This window comes from Apodemus sylvaticus, chromosome 2 (assembly GCF_947179515.1).
Source record: "Apodemus sylvaticus chromosome 2, mApoSyl1.1, whole genome shotgun sequence".
In the NCBI taxonomy this organism is placed as follows: domain Eukaryota; kingdom Metazoa; phylum Chordata; class Mammalia; order Rodentia; family Muridae; genus Apodemus; species Apodemus sylvaticus.
In genome coordinates, this window is record NC_067473.1 from 98213185 (window position 1) to 98229403 (window position 16219).

Consider the following 16219-nt stretch of genomic DNA (forward strand, 5'->3'; position numbering starts at 1 on the left):
CTAGTTCCATCCATTTGCCTTAGAATTTCGGGAAGTCATTGTTTTTAATAGCTGAATGGAACTCCATTGTGTAAATGTACTGCATTTTCTATATCCATTCTTTTGTTGAGGGATGTGTCTGTTCTTTTCAGCTTCTGGCTATTATAAATAGGGCTGCTATGAGCATAGTGGAGCATGTATACTTATTACATGCTGGGGAATCCTCTGGGTGGGAATCCCAGGAGTGGTATAACTGGGTCCTCCAGTAGTATCATGCTCAGTTTTCTGAGGAACCGTCAAACTGATATGCAGAGTGGCTGCACCAGCTTGCAATCCCACCAGCAGTGGGGGAGTGTTCCTCTTTCTCCACATCCTTACTAGCAACTACTGTCACCTGGGTTTTTGATCTTAGCCATTCTGAATGCTGTGAGATGGAATTTCAGGGTTGTTTTGAGTTGCATTTCCCTGATGACTAAGGATGCTTATCATGTCTTTCGGTCCTTCTCATTCATTCTGAGTTTTCTCAGTTGAGAATCCTGTTTAGCTCTATTCCCATTTTTTTTAAAGTTTTGTTTTCTTTTTGTTGTTTTGTTTTTTGGTTCTCTGGAGTCTAACATCTTGAATTCTATGTATATATTGGATCTTAACCCTCTATCACATGTAGGATTGGTAAATATCTTTTACCAATCTGTTGGTTCCTGTTTTGTCCTATTAACAGTGTCCTTTGTCTTACAGAAACTTTGCAATTTTATGAGGTCCCATTTGTCAATTCTTGGTTATAGTGCATAAGCCACTAATGTTATGTTCAGGAACTTTTCCTTGTGCCCATGTGTTCAAGCCTTTTCCTCAATTTCTCTTCTATTAGATTCACTGTATCTGGCCCAAACCCATTTCCCTAGTCTTGTGACTCCAGAGCAGGCTATTTTCTTGTCCTCATTGAAAAACTAATACTCTGGGGCTTTCAATGACACAGAACAAAATTTTCCCATGCCTCCAAGTTCATGTCAAGAACATTTATTCCAATCATCCAAGACAGTGTCCTCAAAAATTGTAATCTTAGAAGGAAATTTGAATCATAATAGATGACTTAAAGTCACAGAGTCTCAAAGCTGAGCATCAGTCCCTGTAACACCCCAATGCTGGGCATTCAAAAGACTAATGAATAGTGGAGTTCAGTAAGAGCCTCCACCTCATTAGCCAGGCCATAGTTCCTAAATAATTAGGGGCCACATATGCCTATTTTTATTAACACAAATTTAAATGGTGCCTTTTTCTGCATGCATTTATACCCTGATTAACAATATCATTTTGCATTTGAGGATCCTTCAACCAAACCACCCAACTTTTTGAAGTATATTGACCCAAAGTTCCAAGACAGTCCTCATATGTTTGGAAGACACTGTAATGGGACCTATCTAAATTCGTTTCCTTTTTAGTTAATGTTCTCCAGTAGTAAGATAACATCTTCCTTTGTTCCTTAATTGGTGGCCTCTCTTAGGAAAGAACTACATGAGTAATTGGAGACAGCACAGTATCCTCTTGAATTGACACTGATTTCTTGAAGAAATCTGTGAAAAAACAATTCCTAGAATCAAATGAATGACAGCACAGCTTTCTAGGATCTTCTGTTTGCAGCTATGTGATACTGAGAGAAAAGTTTATGGATGCAAGTGACAACTTGAAAAAAAAATAAAAACATAATTACAGCACATAAATGGCCAAATTCAGAGAGATATCAAATAAGTACCTAACGATGAGCTTCTAGGTATAAGGGAAAGACAAAAACAAACCCAAAGGAAGTCACGGGCAAGAGCTGATGGAATATCAGGACAGAGATTAATGACAAGGAGCTTAAAATAACAATGCATAAAATGGTTCCAAAAGATTGGGGGTTTGGGGTATTTTTTGACAAGCTTAGAGGACAACAGCATGCAAATTAACCTGGAAAAAAAGAAACATATCTAAATTAATAAAATCAAAGATTGAATAGAGGCAATTGCAATCAATTCAAATGACAATCAGAGGATGACTTGGGAGTGCTTTGAAATCTTACACTAAAAAAAAAAAAAAAAAAAAAACCAAGAAGAGCTAAATATATTTCTAGACACATATGACATAGCAACATTAAATCAAAAAGATATCAGCAACTACAACAGAACCACAGCAAGCTATTTTATTAGCGAATAAGCTGAAGTCCTAACAAAATGACTGTTGAGTGTGAAGCTCATGCCTTTTATAGCTTTTGACAAAAAGGACACCATGTAAGAAAGAATTACCTCAAAGCTAAAATGTAACATAAAAGGGAATTAACAGAAAATATCAATAATTAAGAATCAATAACAAGTTCAAAGCAATGTTTTATTCTAGAAGCTCATCATAATCCCAAAGCAATAGTACTTTCACCGCCTTCCCTTATCATAGTGCACAGCTGTGGCTTTATTCTTGGCAACGAAAGTTTTATCCTTGAAAACTAATTTGTCCCAAGCCTATGTCTCTTTTAAGTGTGATTTATGAAAGCTCCCTGGACTTCATTGAATGTAGTGTTTACTTACTCTTTCATGAGGAATGGGGCACAATTTACTCTTGAACTTTGCTATGTATTTCTGGCAAAAACCCTCTCTTAAAGCTTACTTCCTAAAATTATTTGCATCAAATCAAGAAATCTATAAAATCAACAATTTACATAAACAGCATTAAATCAAAAAGCTCATCTTCATGTTAATCTGCAGGAAATTTCTCTAAAAATGTGGGTTGATGACTAGGAATCATTAGGCTATGTAATAGCAAAAGGAGAATCATATCAATAACAAGAAGCAATCCCAGGATACTCTCTTTTCATCTTGCCTCTCAGAGCTCACACATTGTAGTCCATGCCAAAAACAAAAGCAAAATAAAGCAAAACAAAAGCAGTTGACCATCTCCAGGAATGTCTTCTGCTAGCCTCAGCCTTTGATAGATGGCTCCTGACACTTTTCTCCGTATACAATGGTTATGTATTATTTTTATTATATGTTCCACAAGTGTGGACACATTAACATATCTAATTCCATTGTGAAGAGGTGAGGGATATGTAAAGTCTAACTATATATCTTGAACTACCTGGAAATCACTAATTGATCACTAGGTAAATGGGGCCCACTAACCCTGAATTTGCAATCTACCTGCCTCTTCCCCCTGATAGCTGGATTACATGATAAATACCAAGGTCCATTTCATATTTTGTCTTTTAAAATTGCATGTACATGAACACTAGAGGCACAAGAGTGTGCAGCCACAGTCATGCAAAGTTTAATTCCAAGACACCCTCTATATGAACCCTCCTTGGTCTTCTGCATCTGCCACATACATAGTGGGAAAGCTCAATAGAATAATTCTTAGCAACTTTTCCCAGATATACAACTCCAAGGTTTTCAAACTTAAAATCCTAGTTCACAAGAGTATAACTATAGTAATGGTTTCTTACTGCTGTATACAAACTCAGTGGCTTATGGCTACAACACTTATAGTTCTGGGCCAATTATGTCTGGGTCCTGTTTGCAGGGTCTCAAAGGCTACAGTCAAAGTGTTGTCAAGGCTGTCTAAAACCTCCTGAAAATAAAATCTGGAATTTTGTGGCTACCTCACTGAAAAAATCTATATGTCACTGCATAAAAATAACCTATTTTTGTTGTGACCTTAGAAATGAGGAAGACCAATAAACACACAGAGAGCTGAGTGGTACCCAACCTTCTATAACTGCCACCATAAGTCCTCACATTCCTGTTCTCCTTAATGTGCCTGTCACATCTTCTCTACTACAGTACATTAAGTTTGCTGTACCTAGATCACAAACTGAGTGTTTTTAAGATGTTTGAATATGTATTCTCTGTTGGTAGAACTGTTTGAGAAGGATTAGGAAGTATGGCCTTGTTGGGTGAGGTATGTAACTGACACCATTTCCAGTGTCCACTCTATGGCCCTTGCTTTTAGATCAAGATGTGAACTTTCCATTCCAGGTGTCAGTCCTATTCTCTCCCATATTCTAGACTACTCTGTAACTGTAAGCCAAATTAAACACTTTATTTGTTGGCTTGGTCATGAAAAGGTGGTAGGTGGAAACTGGGAGACAAGAAAGGAAGGAAACGGTTTCTTTCTCCAGCTGGGGACCGTTCTCTGCCACACAGAGCCATAACCAGGTGGCACAGGGAGATGGTAACCTACTAGTTCAAAGAAACCTGAGAGGACAGGTAGGACCAACACTGTGGCTCAGAGAAGCCAGACCAAAACCCTGAGAACACAAGAGCCCAGGAGCAGCCTGAAATAGGAGTCTTCCAATTTTTATCTGCACCCAGAGCTGATCCTGGACCACAGAGCTACATACTCAAATACCACCCCAGGAAAGCTGGTCTCCCAAGAATCCCTACATACCTGTAAGCACAGGTAAGGTCACCAACTATCTTTAAATTCCCAGCCCAAGAGGGCCCAAAGCCATCAGGACATAGGAACCAAGGATCAGCTGGGAACAGGATCCTTCTGGTTTCTGTCTGGATACCTAAGCTGACCATGTATCACATCTCTCCATACCCAAATTCTTCCCAGAGAGAACAAGTCTGCCTGGAGTACAGATACAAAAGCTTGTAGGACAGACAAGCCACAGTGAGACAGCAAGACAAGATACCACCAGAGATAAACAGAGGGCAAAAGGCAAACACACAAATATTAGCAATAGAAGCCAAGACAGCATGGCACCATTTGCAACAAGTTCTCCCACAACAGCAAATGGATGGATCTGGAGAACATCATACTAAGTGAGGCAACTCAGTCTCAAAAGATTAATCATGGTATGTACTCACTGATTAAGCGGATATTAGCCTAGAAATGTGGAATACCCAAGACATAATCCACATACTAATTGATGTCCAAGAGGAACGGAGGAGTGGCCCCTGGTTCTGGAAAGTCTCAGTGCAGCAGTATAGGGGAATACCAGAACAGGGAAGTGGGAAGGGTTGGATGAGGGAATAGGGGGAGGTAAGAGGGCTTATGGGACTCTCAGGGAGTGGGGCACCAGAAAAGGCAAAATCATTTGAAATGTTAAAAATACATCGAATAAATAAAAAAAATAGTGGATCTAAAAAAGGACATAAATAACTATCTTAAAGAAATACAGGAAAACATACTTCAAGAGATAGGAGCTATTAAAGAAGAAACACAAAAATACCTTAAAGAAATATGGGAGAACATGGGTCAACAGGTAGAAGCACTTAAAGAGGAAACACAAAAATCCCTTAAAGTATTACAGGAAAACAAAAACAAATAAGTGAAGGAAATGAAAAAAACAATCCAGAATCTAAAAATGGAAGTAGAAACAATTATGATATCACAAAGAGAGAAAACTCTGGAGATAGAGAACCTTGGAAATAAATCAGGAGTCATTGATGCAAGTATCAACAACAGAATAAAAGAGATAGAAGAAAGAATCTCAGGTTCTGAAGATGCCATAGGAAACATTGACTCGCTGGGCAGTGATGGCACATGCCTTTAATCCCAGGACTTGGAAGGCAGAGGCACATGGATTTCTGAGATTGAGGCCAGCCTGGTCTATAGAGTGAGTTCCGTGACAGCCAGGACTATACAGAGAAACCCTGACTTGAAAAACCAAAGTAAAGAAAGAAAGAAAGAAAGAAAGAAAGAGAGAGAGAGAGAGAGAGAGAGAGAGAGAGAGAGAGAGAGAGAGGGAGGGAGGGAGGGAGGGAGGGAGGGAGGGAGGGAGGGAGGGAGGAAGGAAGAAAGAAAGAAAGAGAAAGAAAGAAAGAAAGAAAGAAAGAAAGAAAGAAAGAAAGAAAGAAAGAAAGAAAGAAAGAAAGAAAGAAAGAAAGAAAGGAAGGAAGGAAGGAAGAAAGAAAGGTTCTTGCCAACCGAATCCAAAAACACATTAAAACAATCATCCACCATGATCAATAGGCTTCATCCCAGGGATGCAGGGATGGTTCAATATAAGGAAATCCAACAATGCAATCCACTACATAAACAAACTCAAAGTAAAAATCCATATGATCATTTCATTAGATGCTGAAAAAGCATTTGACAAAATTCAGCATCCTTTCATGCTTAAAGTCTTGGAAAAAACAGGAATTCAAAACCCATACCTAAACATAGTTAAAGCAATATACAGCAAACTGGTAGCCAATATCAAACTAAATGGAGAGAAACTTGAAGCAATTCCACTAAAATCAGGGACTAGACAAGGCTGCCCTATCTCTCCATACCTTTTCAATATAGTACTTGAAGTTCTAGCTAGAGCAATTAGACAATATAAGGAAGTCAAAGGGATACAAATTAGAACGGAAGAAGGCAAATTATCACTAATTGCAGATGACATGATAGTATAATTAAGTGACCCAAAAAAACTCCACCAGAGAACTCCTACAGCTGATAAACAACTTCAGCAAAGTGGCAGGTTACAAAATCAACTCAAGCAAATCAGTTGCCTTCCTGTACTCAAAAGATAAGCAGGCTGAGAATGAAGTTAGGGAAATGACACCCTTCACAATAGCCACAAACAATATAAAGTATCTTGGTGTGACTCTAATCAAACAAGTGAAAGATCTTTACGACAAGAACTTCGGGTCTCTGAAGAAGGAAATTGAAGATAACCTCAGAAAATGGAAAAATATTCCATGCTCATGGATTGGCAGGATTAATATAATTAAAATGGCCATCTTGCCAAAAGCAATCTACAGATTCAGTGCAATCTCCATCAAAATCCCAAGTCAGGTCTTCACAGAGTTAGAAAAGGCAATTCTCAAATTCATCTAGAATAACAAAAAATCCAGGATAGCTAAAACTATTCTCAACAGTAAAAGAACTTCTGGGGGAATCAGTTTCCCAGACCTCAAACAATACTACAGACCAATAGTTTTAAAAACTGCATCGTATTGGCACAATGACAGGCAAGTGGACCAATGGAATAGAATTGAAAACCCAGAAATGAATCCACACACCTATGGTCACTTAATCATCGAAAAAGCAGCTGAAAACATCCAGTGCAAAAAAAGATAGCCTTTTCAAAAAATGGTGCTGGTTCAACTGGAGGTCAGCATGCAGAAGAATGCGAATTTATCCATTCTTATCTCCTTGTACTAAACTCAACTCCAAATGGATCATTGACCTCCACATAAAACCAGACACACTGAAAGTAATAGAAAAGAAACTGGGGAAAACCCTTGAGGATATGGGCACAGGGGTAAAGTTTCTGAACAGAACACCAATAGTTTATGCTCTAAGATTAAGAATTAACAAATGGGACCTCATAAAATTACAAAGTATCTGTAAGGCAAAAGACACTGTCAAAAGGACAAATCTGTAACCAACAAATTAGGAAAATATTTTCACCAACCCTACATCTGATAGAGGGCTAATATCTAATATATACAAAGAACTCAAGAAGTTAGAACCCGGGGAACCAAATAACCATATTAAAAAATAGGGTACAGATCTAAACAAAGAATTTTCACCTGAAGAAATTCAGATGGCCGAGAAGCACCTTAAGAAATGCTCGACATCATTAGTCATTAGGGAAATGCAAATCAAAACAACCCTGAGAATTCACCTCACACCAGTCAGAATGGCTAAGATTAAAAACTCAGGGTCTTCCTCCACGAAAATGCTTCAATAAAAGCTTGGCTGCAGGGCAGCGGTGGCGGCGGCAGCAGTGCAGCAGTGGCTGGTCCAGCTGAAGGGCCATCAGCAGTGGAACCAAGGTGACACAGGGTCCAGTTAGGCCCTGTGCCCACGACCACTGACCTTCGCTGACCAGCCGGGCTGCAAGCAGCTGCGGTTTTGCAGCGCCTTTCGCTGCACAGAAGCCACTTCAGAACTCAGCCTCCCGCCAGTCAGGAGAGGCTCACCTCCATCTTCGTTTCAGACTCCAGAGACATCAGACAGACTGAGGTACACAAACATAATCCGAGGCCAACACCACGGGGCTCTGAGCCTGACGGGCGCTGGCCTGCACCCAGGCCCTGGGCTGTTCGGGGGGGGGGGGGCATCGGGATGCCAACCCAGCCAGGAGGTTTCTTGCCCTGGCCTGCCTGCGTGCCGCCATTTTGCCTACAGGATGACAGAGAGCTCTGGCGAGCAGAGCCATAACAGTCATAGCCTGAGGCTAACAAAGAGGGGGTCTAGGCCCCAAAAGGCCCAGGACTGACCCCAAGAACTGGGCGGTTTGGTGAGCCATCTGTGTGTCAACCTGCCCAGGAGGTTGTTAGGACAGCAGACTCTCCCGGCGCTTTCGGGGAGCACAAGCACGCACGCCCACCATCCTGGTCACCTGGCAGATCCAATTAACAGTCATAGCCCTAGGGGAACTTTGCTCGAACCTTGGCCTCCCAGGCTTTAGCCTGGACTCAGGGCCTGGGCGGCCAGGCTAGCCTTGTGTGTGCAAGCCTGGTTGGGGGATCAGCTGCCCAGCGGAGTGATCAGAACACAGGGGAGGTCCCAGCAGCATACACCTTCGGTGCTCCATCTGGTCCACAGACAAAATCTGGGGCAAGGCCTCAGGCGGGAGCCCTCAGCTCAACTCTCTCCACTTCCGGATCCAGATCAGCCTGGGTGGCGGCACCACATCTCCAGGTCCTGCAAGAGGCTAGAGGGGCTTCCGGGCGGCCAGCAGGGAGAAGTCAGTGTGCTCCGGTGAATCCAGCGGGCCCAAGCAGGAGCCTTAGGGTGCCTGCTTTGGGATCTGAACAGCCTGCGCAGCAGCACCCTGTCTACAGGCAGTGCAGGAGGTAAGCTGTGCACCAGAGGCCAACTGGGAAGGGGCAGCTTGCACTGGTGAGTCCAGCATTGACAGGACCAACTAACACCAGTGAGATCTAGATGGCAAAAGGCAAACGCAGGAACGTCACTAACAGAAATCAAGGCAATATGGCAACATCTGAACCCAATTCTCCTCTACCAACAAGTCCTGGATACCCCATCACACCAGTAAAACAAGATTTGGATTTAAAATCACTGGTCATGATGCTGGTACAGGAACACATGAAGGACATACTTAAAGAAATTCAGGAGAAAATGGATCAAAAGTTAGAAGCCCTTGTAAGAGAAACACAAAAATCATTGAAAGAAATCCAGGAGAATGCAAAAGCCAACAATGAGGAAATGCAAAAAACACTTAAAGAAATACAGGAGAACTTTGGTCAACAGGCTGAGGTCATGAAAGAGGAAACACAAAAAACTCTTAAAGAACTACAGGAAAGCACAAACAAGCAAGTGAAGGAGCTAAGCAAAACCATCCAGGATCTAAAATCAGAAGTAGAAACAACTAAGAAAACTCAAAGGGAGACAACTTTGGAAATAGAAAGCCTTGGGAAGAAATCAGGGGACAGAGATGTAAATATCAACAACAGAATACAAGAGATTGAAGAAAGAATCTCAGATGCTGAAGATTCCATAGAAACCATGGACACAACAGTTAAAGAAAATGCAAAATGCAAAAAGCTTGTAACCCAAAATATCCAAGAAATCCAGGACACAATGAGAAGACCAAACCTAAGGATTATAGGCATAGATGAGAGTGAAGATTTATAACTTAAAGGGCCAGCAAATATCTTCAATAAAATTATGGAAGAAAACTTCCCTAACCTAAAGAGAGAAATGCCCATGAATATACAAGAAGCCTACAGAACTCCAAACAGACTGGACCAGAACAGAAATACTTCCCGTCACATAATAATCAAAACACCAAATGTTCTAAACAAAGAAAGAATATTAAAGGCAGTAAGAGAAAAAGGCCAAGTAACATATAAAGGAAGACCTATCAGAATGACAGCAGAATTTTCACCTGAGTCTATGAAGGCTAGAAGGTCCTGGGCAGATCTCATGCAGACTCCAAGAGAACACAAATGCCAACCAAAACTATTATATCCAGCAAAACTCTCAATCACCATAGATGGAGAAACTAAGATATTTCAAGACAAAATCAAGTTTACCCAATATCTATCCACAAACCCAGCCCTACAAAGGATAATAGGAGGAAAACACCAATACAAGGAGGGAAACTTCACCCTGGAAAAAGCAAGATAGTAACCTTTCATCAAACCCAAAAGAAGTTAAGCAATCAAATTTAAAAAATAACGTCAAAAATGATAGGAAGTAACAATCACTACTCCTTAATATCTCTTAACATCAATGGACTTAAGGCCCCAATAAAAAGACACAGACTAACTGACTGGATACGTAAACAGGACCCTACATTTTGCTGCTTAGAGGAAACACACCTCAGGGTCAAAGACAAACACTACCTTAGAGTAAAAGGCTGGAAGACAATTTTACAAGCAAATGGTCTCAGGAAACAAGCTGGAGTAGCCATTTTAATATCAGATAAAATTGACTTTCAACCCACCCAAAGTCATCAAAAGAGACTCTGAGGGACACTTCTTGATGGTCAAAGGAAAAATACAACAAGAAGAACTCTCAATCCTGAACATCTATGCTCCAAATGCAAGGGCACCCTCTTTCGAAAAAGAAACTTTATTAAAACTCAAAGCACACATTGTACCTAACACAGTAATTGTGGGTGACTTCAACACTGCACTTTCCTCAATGGACCGATCAGGAAAACAGAAACTAAACAGGGACACAATGAAACTAATTAAAGCTTTGGACCAATTAGATTTAACAGATATATATAGAACATTCTATCCTAAAACAAAAGAATATACCTTTTTCTCAGCACCTCATGGTACCTTCTCCAAAATCGACCATATAATTGGTCACAAGACAGACCTCAACAAATATAAGAAGATCGAACTAATCCCATGCCTCCTATCAGATCACTATGGAGTAAAAGTGGTCTTCAATAGCAACAAAAACAAAAGAAAACCCACATACATGTGGAAACTGAACAATATTCTACTCAATGATACCTTGGTCAAGGAAGAAATAAAGAAAGAAATTAAAGACTTTTTAGAACACAATGAAAATGAAGACACAACATACCCAAATCTATGGGACACAATGAAAGCAGTGCTAAGAGGAAAACTCATAGCCCTGAGTGCCTCCAAAAAGAAAATGGAGAGAGCATACATTACCAGCTTAATGACACACCTGAAAGCCCTGGAACAAAAAGAAGCTATTTCACCCAGGAGGAGTAGAAGGCAGGAAATCATCAAACTCAGGGCCGAAATCAATCCAGTAGAAACAAAGAGAACCGTACAAAAAATCAACAAAACCAGGAGCTGGTTCTTTGAGAAAATCAACAAGATAGATAAACCCTTAGCCAGACTGACCAAAGGGCACAGAGAAAGTATCCAAATTAACAAACTTAGAAATGAAAAGGGAGATATAACAACGGAAACTGAGGAAATCCAAAAAATCATCAGATCCTACTACAAGAGACTGTACTCAACACAACTGGAGAATCTGGAGGAAATGGACAATTTCCTTGACAGATACCAAATACCAAAATTAAATCAGGACCAACTAGACCATCTAAACAGTCCCATAATGCCTAAAGAAATAGAAAGAGTCATAGAAATTCTTCCAACCAAAAAAAGCACAGGACAAGATGGTTTCAGTGCAGAATTCTATCAGACTTCAAACTATTCCACAAAATAGAAACAGAAGGAACACTACCCAATTCCTTCTCTGAAGCCACAATTACACTGATATCAAAGCCACACAAAGATCCAACAAAGAAAGAGAACTTCAGACCAATTTCCCTTATAAGCATCGATGCAAAAATACTCAACAAATTCTTGCCAACCGAATCCAAGAACACATCAAAACGATCATCCACCATGATCAAGTAGGCTTTATCCCGGGAATGCAGGGTTGGTTCAATATACGGAAAGCCATCAATGCAATCCACTTCATAAACAAACTCAAAGAACAAAACCACATGGTCATTTCATTGGATGCTGAAAAAGCATTTGACAAAATTCAGCATCCTTTCATGCTTAAAGTCTTGGAAAAAACAGGAATTCAAGGCCCATACATAAACATAGTAAAAGCAATATACAGCAACCCAGTAGCCAGCATCAAAATAAATGGAGAGAAACTTGAAGCAATCCCACTGAAATCAGGGACCAGACAAGGCTGCCCCCTTTCTCCTTATCTTTTCAATATTGTACTTGAGGTACTAGCTCGGGAAACTCGACAACATAAGGAGGTCAAAGGGATACAAATTGGAAAGGAAGAAGTCAAACTATCATTATTTGCAGATGACATGATAGTCTACCTAAGTGACCCACAAAACTCCACTAGAGAACTCCTACAGCTGATAAACAACTTCAGCAAAGTGGCAGGTTATAAAATCAACTCAAGCAAATCAGTTGCCTTCCTATACTCAAAGGATAAGCAGGCTGAGAAAGTAATTAGGGAAATGACCCCCTTCACAATAGCCACAAACAGTATAAAGTATCTTGGGGTGACTCTTACCAAACGTGAAAGATCTGTATGACAAGAACTTCAAGACTCTGAAGAAGGAAATGGAAGAAGACCTCAAAAAATGGGAAAACCTCCCATGCTCATGGATCGGTAGAATCAATATAGTTAAAATGGCCATTTTGCCAAAAGCAATATACAGATTCAATGCAATACCCATCAAAATCCCAACTTAATTCTTCACAGAGTTAGAAAGAGCAATTATCAAATTCATCTGGAACAACAAAAAACCCAAGATAGCTAAACTATTCTCAGCAACAAAAGAAAGTCTGGGGGAATCAGTATCCCTGACCTCAAGCAATACTACAGAGCAATAGTGTTAAAAACTGCATGGTATTTGTACAGTGACAGGCAGGAGGATCAATGGAACAGGATTGAAGATCCAGAAATGAACCCACACACCTATGGCCAATTGATCCTCGACAAAGAGGCTGAAAACATCCAATGGAAAAAGGATAGCGTTTTCAACAAATGGTGCTGGTTCCACTGGAGGTCAGCATGCAGAAGAATGAGAATTGATCCATCCTTGTCTCCTTGTACTAAGCTCAAATCCAAATGGATCAAGGACCTCCACATAAAGCCAGACACTCTGAAGCTAATAGAAAAGAAACTGGGGAAGACCCTTGAGGACATTGGTACAGGGAGAAAGTTTCTAAACAGAACACCAATAGCGTATGCTCTAAGAGCAAGAATTGACAAATGGGACCTCATAAAATTACAAAGTTTCTGTAAGGCAAAGGACACCATCAAGAGGACAAATCGGCAACCAACAAATTGGGTAAAGATCTTCACCAATCCTACATCAGATAGAGGGCTAATATCCAATATATATAAAGAACTCAAGAAGTTAGACTCCAGAAAACCCAACAACCCTATTAAAAAATGGGGTACAGAGTTAAACAAAGAATTCTCACCTGAAGAACTTCAGATGGCGGAGAAGCATCTTAAAAAATGCTCAACTTCATTAGTCATTAGGGAAATGCAAATCAAAACAACCCTAAGATTTCATCTTACACCAGTCAGAATGGCTAAGATTAAAAATTCAGGAGACAGCAGGTGTTGGAGGGGGTGTGGAGAAAGAGGAACACTCCTCCACTGCTGGTGGGGTTGCAAATTGGTACAACCACTCTGGAAATCAGTCTGGCGGTTCCTCCGAAAACTGGGCACCTTACTTCCAGAAGATCCTGCTATACCACTCCTGGGCATATTCCCAGAAGACTCCCCACCATGTAATAAGGATACATGTTCTACTATGTTCATAGCAGCCCTATTTGTAATTGCCAGATGCTGGAAAGAACCCAGGTATCCCTCAACAGAAGAGTGGATGCAAAAAATGTGGTATATCTACACAATGGAGTACTATTCAGCCATTAGAAACAATGAATTCATGAAATTCTTAGGCAAATGGATGGAGCTAGAGAATATCATACTAAGTGAGGTAACCCAGACTCAAAAGGTGAATCATGGTATGCACTCACTAATAAGTGGATATTAACCTAGAAAACTGAAATACCCAAAACATAATCCACACATCAAATGAGGTACAAGAAGAAAGGAGGAGTGGCCCCTGGTTCTGGAAAGACTCAGTGAAATAGTATTCAGCAAAACCAGAACGGGGAAGTGGGAAGGGGTGGGTGGGAGGACAGGGGAAGAGAAGGGGGCTTGCGGGACTTTCGGGGAGTGGGGGGGGCTAGAAAAGTGGAAATCATTTGAAATGTAAATAAATTATATCGAATAATAAAAAAAGAGGAAATGCAAAATACAAAAAACTTGTAACCCAAAACATCCAGGAAATCTAGGACACAATGAGAAGAGCAAACATAAGGATTACAGGCAAGTGAATTCTTTGTTTAGCTCTGTATCCCATTTTCAATAGGGTTATTTGATTCTCTGGAGTCTAACTTCTTGAGTTGTTTGTATATATTGGATATTAGGCCTCTGTCAGATGAAGGGTTGGTAAAGATCTTTTCCCAATTTGTTGGTTGCTGTTTTGTCCTTTTGACAGTGTCCTTTGCCTTACAGAAACTTTGTAATTTTATGAGTTCCCTTTGTCAATTCTTGATCTTAGAGAATATGCTATTGGTGTTCTGATCAGAAACTTTTCCCCTGTGCACATGTCCTCAAGGGTCTTCCCAGGTTTCTTTTCTATTAGTTTCAGTGTGTTATTTTATTTTAAAAGAGTGAGAAAAGTTTTCTTTAAGTTTTAAATCATTGGCTAAGTAAAAAAAAAAAACTATTAAATCTAAAAAAAAAATTCCCTAAAGATAGTAACAAATCTTCATCTTCATGTAGGTCAACTAACAATAGGAACAGAGGCTGTATATGACTTGGATCCATTTCTGGTAGCTGGTCTGCCTTGTCTTGGCTCAGTGGCAGAGCATGCACTTAGTACTACTATGACTTTATGTGCTAGAGTGTGTTGGTCCCCATGGGAGCTCTCCCTTTCTCCCAGGAGAGGGAAGGATGTAGTCTATGTGGGTGGGACTTTGAGGAGGGAGAGAGCTGTAATAGGTTTGCAAAATAGTAACAAGGACATCATTTTTACTAGGGAAATTATTTAGTTATAAGATGCAATGTACAGGGGAAATAAATGCCCTCATCTGCTTAAGAATTTTGTGTTTTGTAGTTCACCTCAGTTTTCAACCAAACCATGTACAGAACTCTTATTAAGATGTCTCAGGGGAAAGACATCTGAGACATTGAGCCTCAGTGTGCAGCAGTCCTGGGAGGTTTTTGCTTAGACATAAACGGCTGTGGGAGGAACTGTTAGTCCTTGCTGACAGTAATAGGTTGCAGCATCATCAGCTTCCACAGCATTAATGGTGAGGGTGAAGTTTAAATCATCCTCATCACCACTGAACCTGGCAGGGATCCCAGGTGCTCGACTGAACACAGTATAGATAAGGATTTTGGGAAATTGTCCTGGTTTTTGTTGATACCAGTGCATAAGATTTATGCCAAATTTATTGACACTCTCACTGGCTCTGCAAGAGATGGTGACCTTTTGTCCAAAAGTCACAGCCAAGGACGCTGGAGACTGGGTGAGCACAATGTTCACAGTGGAACCTGTAATGACAAAGACACAAAACAACTGTTGCAGATATACTGAAACCTTCTCAGGATGATACATGTGACTCATGTTACAGCTGTCAAAGGCAGCACTCTGAGGCATTAGAAAATAAAAGGAAACCTGCAAAAGGAAATAACAAATTACAAATGCTGTAATTCCAATGATCAAGATCCCAGAGACATGTAATACAGCCATGGCTCCAGTATTCCTAATACTTCCCTGAACCCTCTCACCTGGTACCCAGAATAGTAGCACCCATATCAGGAGAACAACTGACTTCATCTCTGAGAGCTGGTCTAGAAGCCATTTCTTAAGACTCTGAAAAGCTGCCTTAACATATACTTAGAGCAGCCTTGACCATTGGCAACTAACACAACATGCAAAGTAGCTCAGTAAAGTTAGTGCTCAAAAGGATACCTGTTTTGTCTCAGGAGTCATTGGGGTTGGCAAAACCACTCATAGAGCATCTACAGCACAACCTAACAGATTTCATGACTATCCTGTTCACCCCATTAATTTAAAATAACTTTATACAATACATTCAATATATTCTGATCATCTCCCCTCTCCCAACTTCTAGATCCTAGATACTTCCAACCTCTCTACCCATCCAAACTTCAGATTCTCCCTATCCCTCTTCTCTCTCTCTCTCTCTCTCTCTCTCTCTCTCTCTCTCTGTCTCTCTCTCCCCTCTGTCCTTTCTCCTTTTTCTCTTCTCTCTCTCAAAAAACAAAACAAACATAAAAT

The 16219-nt window shown here is 40.4% G+C and overlaps 1 gene segment (V, D, J or C); it reads right to left on the minus strand.

Annotated features, from left to right (window-relative positions):
- Positions 1 to 15100: 15100 nt before the first annotated feature.
- Positions 15101 to 15773, minus strand: LOC127677171 (Ig kappa chain V-III region MOPC 63-like). The segment is given in 2 exon segments: positions 15101 to 15468; positions 15706 to 15773. Coding segments are annotated over 2 exon segments (378 nt in total).
- Positions 15774 to 16219: the final 446 nt, after the last annotated feature.